The sequence below is a fragment of the Dermochelys coriacea genome, chromosome 8 (assembly GCF_009764565.3).
Source record: "Dermochelys coriacea isolate rDerCor1 chromosome 8, rDerCor1.pri.v4, whole genome shotgun sequence".
In the NCBI taxonomy this organism is placed as follows: domain Eukaryota; kingdom Metazoa; phylum Chordata; order Testudines; family Dermochelyidae; genus Dermochelys; species Dermochelys coriacea.
This window is the reverse complement of record NC_050075.1, coordinates 13,148,470-13,160,473: the sequence shown is the minus strand read 5'-3', so window position 1 is coordinate 13,160,473 and position 12,004 is coordinate 13,148,470. Positions and strand designations below refer to the sequence as shown.

Genomic DNA, 12,004 nt, shown 5'->3' with positions numbered 1-12,004 from the left:
CTTCAGCCCCATGGCGCTCCCAGCTTCAGTACTGGGGCTCGGGGCACGGGTTTCAGGGTGGAGCCCTGCGGCCCCCCGAAAGGTCTCACGGACCCCCAGGGGCTGCAGACCCCCAGCTGAGAACCATGACATTTTCAAAAGTCTTGGAGAGTTTGATTATTGCATTTTCAATTACTGGGAAAAGCTGTATATTGATTTTTGAGTTTGTATCTGATCTTTGCTAGCTTTGTAAATGGAGAACCAGAAGAAATTTACTGAATTCTTAAATATTTACTGTCTTATGGAAAAAGATGTATTACAATTATCTTTTCTGAATGAGTTATTCTAAATTTTTAAGTCTCCCAAACAATTTATTCATCACGTACAAGGATACAAGTTAGAAAAAAAAACAGCAATAAGTAAGATGATGCAGGACCATTTTGTACAAACCAAGAGGAATTAATATAAAGACAAAGTAGAAGGTGAAGTTTCAATATTTTATTCAAGCTGGGTTTTTTGTTTATTTCATTTTAAGTAGTGTCAAGTTCAGCATTTTGGGGGTCTAGTTCCACACAAAATGGAAGACTAAAATTGTACCCATTAAATTGCTAAAAAAAGTGGTAATAAAACAAAAGACCATTTTAAATTAAGAGTGATGCCACTATGTGAGGACAGTTACAAAGACTCTTCCCTGCTTATGGCTGTCTTACAAGCTTTTCCATATTTAGTGCAAGGGAAAGGAATCACAACATAAAAACAAGTATTATTGACTAAGTCACATCAAACCTTCTCCATACCAAAATTATACAAGGTGAACAATCTAAAGCTCTCTGAAGACAGCTGTAGATATCAGATAACTAAATAAGACAAACAGTTAATGAAATATCTGTCTAAAAATATCCTTTCCTGACAGTTTTGCACACTTCATCATGGACTGAAACTCTGATAAGTTAATATCCAAAAACAATACTTCATGAATTAAGAGTTCACTATGGTGGATTGCAATTCTCAGTCACAGTTTCTATATCTTTTCTGTCCTTATATAGCCATCACTCTGGAACAGGTAATCAGTACCATCATTGTATCCCTTGTAAAGTTGTAATTAGCAGCTGTGATGGGCAACAAGCCTGGAATTAGGATTTTGATTAATGTTTTCTTCTCAAAAGAGCAACACTTTAAAGCTTAGCTGTCTTTAAATCAGGTTTAACATGACTGATACATAACAATACTTGCATCCCAGACATAAAACACTGAAAGGTTCACTAAATTCTGAAGGTAGCTATACTGTAAAGTATTTTCATATTAGTGATTGTACAATCCCTTTTTATGCTTCAAATTCCAATCCTAGACCAAGTTTGTGTCCACCCGCATTGACATTCTTGCCATCCAACAAAGCTGACAATGTCAGTTTGATACCTGTGTAAGAGAGAGAGAGAGAGAGAGAAGGTAAATCCTGGAATAGAGGTACAGTACCACATAAGATATGGTGTGTGTATATTTTGCTTCTTTGAATTATTGGATAGTTATGGTAATTTAATTTGATTGTATGGGGATGACTCTTCGTGTAAGGATTTTTCTTTTAAAATAACTTGTAGAATGCCTAAAGCAGTGGATGCATTTCTATCAAAAGAAATAATAATGAACAACATAGGGCTAAATTCTGCTATGTTTACTCATCTGGGTGGTACTTTACTCTGAGTCATTCTATTGATTTCAGTGGGACTAATGACAGACTAAGGTATTACTTAATGTGAGTGTGAATGACAGAAGCAAGCCTATTATGTCTACACAACTTCCTAAAGCCCGTTTAGATCTATGGATGAATAGTACAAAATGCAAAAAAAAGTTATAAAAATCTCTATCAATCTGGTGTTCTGACAGCAGCATCATTGTGCTTCAGTAATTCTGTGATCAGCAGCACTGAAGTTCTCTCTGGGCCAGTGGAACTCAAGCATGTCATGCTTTGAATCAGAAGAGAGGCTTACAATAGGAGAGCTTCCAGTGACTATGAATGCACTTGCTAAATCAGGTCTTTACATATACAAAAGGCCTGTTTGTGTGTCTAACCGGTCATTTGAGGTGCTGCATACCTCTGGCAAATCTGCTCCTCATTGAATGTCAAGAACTTTTGAAAAAAATCCAGGTCTAAAAGGGTCAGTTCTTGAGTTGGCAAGTAGGACAATGTTATAAAACCAAATCACTTTTTTACATGAAAATTCTCTGCTACTTAAAGACGAAAATGTATCTTTCTCAAATTCTGAATTCCTTCTGTCCACACTTACCTGGCTTCAAAGTCTGAGTGTATCCTAAACCAATCAGACTGGAGTTGTTCACTTTAGCCTGGGGAAAAAAAACAAAAAAAAACCCACTCGTTTTAATAATCTGGTATATTTCTTCAAAGTCTTTGCTGTTTAAAAGGTAAGTGGCTTTAAAAAAAAAAAAAAAAAAAAGCTTAAATTATTTCAGACTCCAAATCACGAACAGAATTTGGACCAAATTTTTCCACTACTTACATCTATGCAACTCCACTAAATACTTCCAATATACAAAAGATGTTTTTGTTAACCAACTTAATAACTATTGTAGTGAGTCATGAATACCAGAGAATATTCTCCCCCACTTCACTTAGGTCAAAAAACTTACATGCCAGTCTGCTGGTAAGACAGCACTTTGTGCTACTTTTCAGAAAGTACAGGTAATAGTGATCTCAGAATGTCTGATTGGATAGCAGGCAAAATACAGAGAATGGGTCAAATTCATCCCATGGAATTACATCAAGGATGTATCTGACTCCAAAACAAATATGAAGTTTGGAGCTTTCTATTATTACAGAGAGTGCATGTAGCAACACTTATAGTTGAGGTTACTCAGTTTCCATTATAAGAACCTGTTTTCCGTTGCTTATAACTGCACATCTACAGTACTCACAGAGAAAGATGCATCGGGGTCAATCTGATATTTGGCTGCTATTCCAAAACGAGTGTTACTATTTCCAGCTGTCCAAGCGAGATTGACAGCAGTTTCCAATTTATCATTCACTTTCTGATAAATGGAGCCTCCAAATTCTGTGCCATCATTCCTGTAATAAGCAGATTAGTTTTAAATTGCACAGGAAACTTTAGGTTCTTCATCGGGATCCAGGTAAGTAAAAGCTTCATTAATAACTCATTTAAGAGCTGTGTAGCAACTATATAGAATGAAAACAATGGACCATATTGATTTTGAGAAGTCATGCATTACTGTTTTGTTTTTTAAATGCTGAATTTCATGAATTGCTTATCATATTTCAATAAACCCATCCATTACCTAAAGAGAAGCCAGGAGAAAAACAGAAATGGACTCTCAACTGTGATGGTTTCCAATTTCCCCTCCTCAGTGGTTGAAATCTTCGCAGCAAAGTGGGTCCATCAGGCTTGTTTTTATCTATACATCTAAGAAATCTGTTTCCCTAACACAAACGCCTCTTTTAGCGCTCATGGAAGGGGCTACAATGACAGTCCTGCAGACTGAACCTCCTGTTTATCCACAGAACAGGTGCAACACTGGCAGTGTAATTTCCTCCTGCGGCTTTATCAACACGTCTTTGCATAGACAAGGAAGTACCATCTTTAAGGGTAAAATGACAGTTCAGTTTCCAGGTCCATGCAATCCTTGCCCTCCCTTCTGCGAATGCAAATTAGTGCCATTTGCAGTAATAGCAGTTTTATACTGTAGACACTTTTGTATTAAAAACTTATTTCCATTTCGTTCACCTACCAGATGGCAAGAACTTTCAGTTAATACTAGCCTGTCTTAAAAACTGGCTACATGAGAGGTAAAAATGCTCCAAATTTCATTTAACAGATTTATGAAGCCTCTCGGCAAGAGTGGGTTTTTTAAAAGAGCAAACCATTTTTACCGACACACAGCTCATGGTAAAAACTGTGTCTGGCTTTTGCATTTTCAGTGTAGCTCATTCTGCTGAAAGAGGGTGCAAATATATTACCCAGAACAGGTAGCACATAGGAGTTTATGAACTGATTAGAATTGGATCAACAAGCAGACTTTGTGCAAGCTTCCTACACAGCTCTATCTGGACCTGCAACAGCAGGAGTCTGAGCTGTACTCACAAAAGCTAGGAAAGTTGTATTTAAGGTCTTGCCCTACTTAATACTACACATATATTAATTAATTAATCCATTAATTATAAATTATTAATTTATAATTAATTAATTATATATATATTAATTATGGTATGTTATTTTATATCACCATTTTGAAAATACTGAAATATCCACACGGAATATGGCATGCTAGGAATGGAATTCCAGGTATAAATCAATTTCCTGGATGTTGTGGATTACACGTCAGGCCCTTCGTTTTATTCGGACATGATTTTTGTTTAAATTTCTTTAAAAATGCAATTTTAAAACCCCCTACATAAAACGAAGTGCCATCAGCTTACCATGGGGTCCAAGTCTTCTTCAGACCTGAAATCATGTCAAAGGACCTATTAACCCACTAGTACCAGGAGTTAACATTTTTGCCTTGCAAATATTACATTTAGTATTTTTTGTGTATTATAGATTGATAATACCAAATGCAAAAAATAAATATCCTCTGGTGAATAATTGCTAACTAAGAAATACATTTTCAGGGGGCCATGAAAGGGCAGAGGAGTCTGAGAGGGTTTTTTTGTTTGGGTTTTTTTGTTTTGTTTTTTGTTTTTTTTACACCAGCTGTTGCCTTCATTTAAAACAAAAACAAAAAACCTGTATTTTATAGTAATGGCCCCAAAAACAATGTTTTGGACTACTACAGACTACTGTAGTTGAAAGCCATTGTAAGTGTTTGATGGGATAGCTTATAACTGTTGATAATCTGTAGGGACCAATGCGTACACTTAGGATCCAAGTTCTCTGCTCATGCATTTGTGATTTGCCAGTCATTCCTTTCTGGATTATGTGGATTCAACCATTCTTTAAGGCAATTTAAGCTTCCTGAATCATACTTTCAGAACCATGGGAAAACTGAACAGAAGCAGGGTATGAATAAGCAGCTCCTAGAAGGCAGAACAGTTTGTTCAAGCTCCAAATGCAAATGGCTTGCAATAGCCCTGCTACATACAAAATGATTGTGATCAAAAAGGGTGAGAACAGAACTGAATATTTTAATTAAATTTTGCCCCTTTTTTGCCATTTGTGCAGAAATGACAAGTGCTTGTGTAGATGGATTATTAGGCATTCCAATTCTGAAACATCTCAGGATTAAGGCTATATGAAGTTTGATTAAATGCCCTCACTCTTGTGTTTCATTTTCTTTTGTTTCTGTTCTTGTACATTGTTTGTTTTCTCTCTTGGGTCAAGCCATTAGTCTCTATTACAATTTACCTTGCATAAATGGAGAAGTAGCTTTTTATTTTCTTTATTTTCATGAAGGAAGTTTGTGTAATTGAATATGTTTGCTTCTTTTATTTTTCTAATAAAAATCTGTTAAAAGTTACACAGTTGAATGCCAATCCAATCAATTGCTCACAATCTGTTCTTATTCCCTCCAAAACTGAATGAGTGCTAAAGTTCCCTCCATCTCCCACGCCCTCACCCACGTACAGCAAACAAGGACCCAGTGCAAAACAGCATCTGAAGTCTTTAAGCAGATCTCTCTCCAATTTCTGGAGGCTCCTACTGAACCTTCTCAGTAAGTGAAGAGTCCATGCCAACTCCATCATTCTCCCTCTTATTAATTTTGACAACCTCTCCCCTTCACTACTAAACCAGGGAGCAATATACATTAATGCTCATTTTCTGGTACTTACACATTAGTGTGAAGCTGGAATTCATCAGTCTTATAACCAACAGCGAAGTTGCTCTGGGTTACTCTGGATTTAGTCGTCTCAAAAGTCATTTGGTAACCTGCCAACCAACCCTCATAGCCGAACACAAAGGCTCCACGTATTGAAGGTCCAGCAATATCAAAATCCATGTCACAGCCAAGGTTGATGTGTTCCCGTTTATATCCTGTCTTAATTTTAGCATTTTTTTTCCTGAAGGAATGGGAGGGGAAGAAAGGGTAGAGATGGGGTGGCAACAGAGTTTTATGACAAAATCACATACATAGTGATTTTATCAATCCATTGTTACTTTTAACAAAACAATGATGCCAGAAGACGAAGTACACATACCCATAGATCTGTGCTTTAAAATTTGTTTCACATTGTATACATGATTTATTTGCAATTATGTGCACATGAAGCAGTAAAATTGAAAAAAAGTTTGGAATACTGAGCCTTATATGCAGATCTTGAAACTAAATTACAGTATATGAAAGTTGCAATGCAAAAAGCATGAAACTCCTATTTACAAACCTAGTATGTACTGAATTTTTTTTGCAATTAAAGACTGAGTTATCTAGGATCTACCTAATTGCTTTGTAAACTGGTGTAGGTGAGAGAGAAGATGACTTTGCAGTTTTTAGTTGAATACAATTTTAAAAGCTTGTTTCACTGATACCTCCTAAATGCCTTAAACTGGAAACTTCTGTTGATTTACAGCAGTCTGCATATGAAACTTGACTAAGCAACCTTTCTGCTTCATGTTTTCTCAGAAGTCCTGTTCTGGGTTCTAAATAGGTGGGAACTGTGTCAAGAAAAATCCATTGTTAACCATATAGTAACAGTAAGACATGGTGGAGCTGTCTGTTACTACAGCCCCAATGCAGAAAGATAGCCTTCAACTGGACTACTCATGTGTTCAATGGTACACAGGTGCCTCAGTACCTTCCTGAATCAGGTCCTAAGGCAGAAAGTGTAATTTTTCCCCGTCTTTCTCTTCCCAAAAATATTATTCAACTCTATGGCATTAACAGCAGTTATAATCTCATTTAACAGTATGTTCATCTTCCAAGATCAATTTCTACAAGATTACAGCTTGACTAAACTGTGCAACTGTTCCCTTACAGTCATATTATGATTTTATTATTAAATATCAAAAGCTTTTCATCCCATGTTAATTCTTTGCAATTAAAGACTGATTTATATATGATCCTACCTAATTGCTTTGTAACTTGGTATAGATGAGGAAGAAGATTACTTTCCATTAGACAATTTTTATTTGAATATAATGTTAAAAAAACTGTTTAATTGATATTGCCTGACTACCTAAGACTGGAAAACTTCTGAGAAAAACAGGAAATAATAAGTTTGTTAATCAAAATGACATATGCAGACTGCTGGTTGCTTAACAAATTCATACAAACACTTTCATTCAGTATAATGGGTTTGCAACCCAAGGAGGAAGGTCTTTTCCTGTCACACATCTAGTCTTTCTGTATACAAGTATTAATTTAGGGCATTCATTCTCTTGAAATACTCTGTACCTACTTAATTAAGCTCTTACCCATTAAAAATTACCAAAATGCCCTACTTGCCATCCTGTTCAGTTTCTATTAGCAACAATGAATTATCCACAATCCATATAACAGTAAGAGAAGGACACTTCTAATGACTAATGATCACTTGTGGCTAATGGCCTTGGCAGCTGCTATGTATCCCTCTGCCTTGATTATCAGATATTTACATCAATAGTATTTTAGTCTCCAAAATTAATACAAGATGTAAAGAATCACAAATTTTCAGAAGTTCAAGTAATCAAACTCCCTGCCCCTTCCCACCTCATAGCTATTCCCATTATTGTACAGCCACCCTGAGCTATTGCAAACATTTTTAAAATTTGAACATTTCCATTAAAGATGAAAATTGGTGGAGGGGGGGAAAGTGTAGCTGTTCCATTAGTAATCTCTCAGGAGAGTTCAGCAGAGCATTGCAATAAAGGAGCTGCTGGCAACTGAAAGAGTATTTTCCAGTCTTGCCCCAACATTACTCACAGAAATATCTCCTTTTCCATAAACTAGGATAGTTTGAATAGCAGGAATTTTTGAGCCAGTCTATGGAAACAAATGCTCTACCACCCTTCTTTCACAGTGACTATTAACCTTTCAGCTTACTGCTGCATTGGGGGGGCCTACACACCACAGAGGTCTTCACCCCACAGCGCCATTTGTGTAGCAAATAAGTCTAGTTTTCCAATGGATTAAGTAAAACTCTGAAGAAGTTGGAGGAATTTGGGTCTTGTCGCAGCTATGCATCAATCTATGCATTTCTAGTGCAGATGTGCTAAATGCATTAGGCACCAAATGCAAACTCAAGAATGCATAATCTTAAATCCACAAAGCACCTCTTATCCGTCACTCTTACTTAGCATTTCTTTCTTTGCATTTAAAAGAAATTATGCTGTGTCATTCTTCCACACCCATTACTGAGGGAGGCTTGCGCAAACAGGGTGGGTCTTGCATCATGATCTGAAAATAGGCTCAAGCTCATTTGATCTTCTGTGGAAAGTAGTTCTTTAGTGGGTTCTCTTCCAAGACCAACACTGCCCCTGGAAAGTTTCATCTTGTGCTCTCTTAACTCAGTGGGTCACAGAGGGAGACGCATTCACTCAGACAGCTAGGCCTTAATCTTTTAAGGGTTTTAAAGACTAGTACCAGGACCTAGAACATTAGAATAGAAAGCCAAAAGGAGTGTGCTGAGCCCCCCTATACTGTCCTTGTATCTTTCAACATGAAGTTACACCTACCGACAGACCTGCTTCCTGGAGTCGCTTGCTCCTTGCTACAGTCTTGTCCAATGCATCTCTCTCTTACACCTCCTTGGGTTTGTTTACATTAAGGGAGCAGATTCTCATTATCTGGTGGACTCACACTCCAGAATTTTTGACTGTCATTTTTAAGATCTTTTCATTCCTTTGAACTTACAAGTTCATTCCATCAACAAACTTAAATTTGGGGGCAATTGTATCAAAAAGTTTCTTCTGCCACTTTATTTGGTCACTTCCCAGAGTCATTCCAAACATATGGCTCTATCTAATTGAAATTTCAAAGTAATGCTCTACTTCAGCGGGGGGAGGAGGGGGGGAAGGGGGAGAGTGTCTTCCACTTTATTGGCTTCAAACTTGCCTGTATCACACTTTTATAGAAACTGCACCCTTCCTTCTACTCTCAGGACTTCTTAAACTTTGTATTGCTCAGCTGATGTTCTCTTCTGATGTCACCTCTTCTGCAGAAGTGTAGGAGGAGGAAGTCAAAGACTGTCAGCAGTGCTCAGCATTGGCCTACCTCCGCTTCCACTGAACTCAGTAGTAAAACTCACAATGACTGCAATGGGAACAAAGACAGGCCAACACTGAGCGTGTCTGAAATTCCCATTCGTGGTTAATAGGTTCATCCAGGAAGGAAAAGTAAAAGATGTGTCAAACTCATGTCTCGTGTAATTCTACTGAATTCAGTGGAGTCGCACCTGATTCTGGCCCAGTTTATTCAGATAATTTTTAACAGCCCTCCACAAAGGAATCCCCATTTCAATTATAAGGCAGCTGGTATAATGTCTGGAGAGCTGTTGTGAGATAACTGCTGAGCTACAATTTCCCATTCTTACGTGATTATTTTTACAATCCAATGATGTAATAACCTGACATTTTGTTGAAAATGAATTATTATTAGCGCTGTCAAGCGATTAAAAAAATTAATCGCAATGAATCGCACTGTTAAAGAATAATAGAATACCATTTATTTAAATGTTTTTGGATGTTTTCTATATTTTCAAATATATGGATTTCAGTTACCACACAGAATACAAAGTGTACAGTGCTCATTTTATATTTTTTTATTACAAATATTTGCACCGTAAAAAACAAAGGAAATAGTATTTATCAATTCACCTAAGTACTGTAGTGCAATCTTTTTAACATGAGAGTTGATCTTACAAATTTAGAATTACTACAAAATTATAACTGTACTCTAACACACAACATTATAGAACTGTAGCACCCAAAAGTCCACTCAGTCCTAATTCTTGTTCCCCTCTTCTTGTTTACAATGTCACTTGAAAGTGACAACAGGTGTTCGCATGGCACTATTGTAGTCGGCGTCGCAAGATATTTAGGTGCCAGATGTGCTAAAGATTCGTATGTCCCTTCATGCTTCAGCCACCCTTCCAGAGAGCATGCGTCCATGCCAATTATGAGTTCTGCTCGATAGCAATCCAAAGCAGTGCGGACTGACAGATATTCATTTTCATCATCTGAATCAGATGCCACCAGCAGAAAGTTGATTTTCTTTTTTGGAGGTTCAGTTCTGTAGTTTCCACATCGGAGTGTTGCTCTTTTAAGATTCCTGAAAACATGCTCCACACCTCATACCTCTCAGATTTTGGAAGGCACTTCAGATTCTTGAACCTTGGGTCGAGTGCTATCTATCTTTAGAAACCTCATATTGGTACCTTCTTTGAGTTTTGTTCAATCTGCAGGGAAAGTGTTCTTAAAATGAAGAACATATGCTGGGTCATCATCCGAGATTGCTATAACATGAAATATATGGCAGAATGTGGGTAAAACGGAGCAGGGGACATATAATTCTTCCGCAAGGAATTCAGTCACAAATTTAATTAATGCATTATTTTTCTAATGAGCGTCAACAGCATAAAACCATGGCCCCTGGAATGGTGGCCGAAGCATGAAAGGGCATACAAATGTTTAGCATATCTGGCACTTAAATACCTTGCAATGCTGGCTACAAAAGTGCCACGCAAACAACTCTTCTCATTTTCAGGTGACATTGTAAATAAGAAGTGGTCAGCATTATGTCCCGTAAATGTACACAAAACTTGTTTGTCTTAGTGATTGGCTGAACAAGAAGTAGGACTTAGTGGACTTGTAGGCTCTGAAGTTTTACATTGTATTAAAAAAAAAACCCAAAAAACAGTTATGTAACAACAACAACAACAACAACCACCTACATTTGTAAGTTGCACTTTCATTATAAAGAGATTGCACTACCGTACTTGTATGAGGTGATTTGAAAAATACTATTTCTTTGTTTATCATTTTTACAGAGCAAATATTTGTAATATAAAATGAGCACTATACACTTTGTATTCTGTGTTGTAATTGAAATCAACATATTTGAAAATGTAGAAAAAAATCCAAAAAATACAATTTCAATTGGTATTCTATTAACAGTGCGATTAATTGCAAATAATTTTTTAATCAATTAATTTTGAGTTAATCGCGCAAGTTAACTGCAATTAATCGACAGCCCTACTTATTATGCTATAAAACTGAAACTGAATATACTATCTGCACATGGGATAGCAAGCAATTTGAAAGGTAGAACACGAGGTCTGCAACTTGGGGTGAAATGGTCACTATGATTACTGCCCTGGTCACTTGCAGTGCCATGTGCCACTTTCAAAGGCAAATCTGCATGATATTCTCAATCATCACAACAACATTTGTTTGTGTTGGGGAGGGAAATCTGCCAACATCTAGTCTTACAGCTGCCTTATCCTCCTGGCCCATATAAAATGTCACTGTCTAATCACACCAACCAAAACATTCATCCAATCCCAAACCATGTTACAGCCTGCAAGAATTTAGGCTTTAAATCCAGCTTGAAAGAAGAACCCAATTACTGAACTGAGTTATTGGAGCAGGCAGCCAAATGGCTTGCAGTGCTCATTAATCTGCATACTTTAACTGATTTGTTTAGGGTTTTTCCTGTTCAGATGGTAGCCAAGTGTAGATCTTATGAAATGAACTGCATTAAGTCACAATGACCAAAACAAAAAAAACAAAAAAAAGTGTTTCACCTGACACCAGTTTTGACTATAATTTTCAAATTATTGTACTTAATCCTTTGCTTCTTATAAATGTCAAAAAAAGAATTTTCAATTCCAAGATTTAGTAAGATGTGATGTGATTTAACTGTTCGGGGCATACCTGCTATCTGTTCTTATACTTCAGTTTGGAGGGAATAAAAGAATAAGCCAATATTCAGGAAATAAAAACAAGCAAAATGTCCCTTTTTGGTCGCCCATGCAAACTTACTCACTTCTTACCCAGTGTTAGGAGAGAACGAGGAGTCAAAGGTCAGCTTCAGTCCATGTGCAAGCTGAACAGAAAAGAAATTCACCAGTTGCATTTATAATTAAAAA

The 12,004-nt window shown here is 36.9% G+C and overlaps 1 protein-coding gene across 3 annotated transcripts in view; it reads right to left on the bottom strand.

Moving 5' to 3' along the window:
• Positions 1-462: 462 nt before the first annotated feature.
• VDAC1 (voltage dependent anion channel 1) overlaps positions 463-12,004 on the bottom strand; it is a 29,196-nt gene continuing 17,654 nt past the window's right edge. For all 3 annotated transcript variants that reach the window (XM_038411870.2, XM_038411872.2, XM_038411874.2), the window contains 5 exons: positions 11,909-11,961; positions 5,774-6,001; positions 2,908-3,058; positions 2,262-2,319; positions 463-1,395 (listed from right to left, as the gene is read on the bottom strand). In XM_038411870.2, the coding sequence (XP_038267798.1) occupies positions 1,304-1,395; positions 2,262-2,319; positions 2,908-3,058; positions 5,774-6,001; positions 11,909-11,961 (582 nt within the window). In that variant the 3' untranslated portion in view covers positions 463-1,303. The remainder of the gene's footprint in view (positions 1,396-2,261; positions 2,320-2,907; positions 3,059-5,773; positions 6,002-11,908; positions 11,962-12,004) is intronic.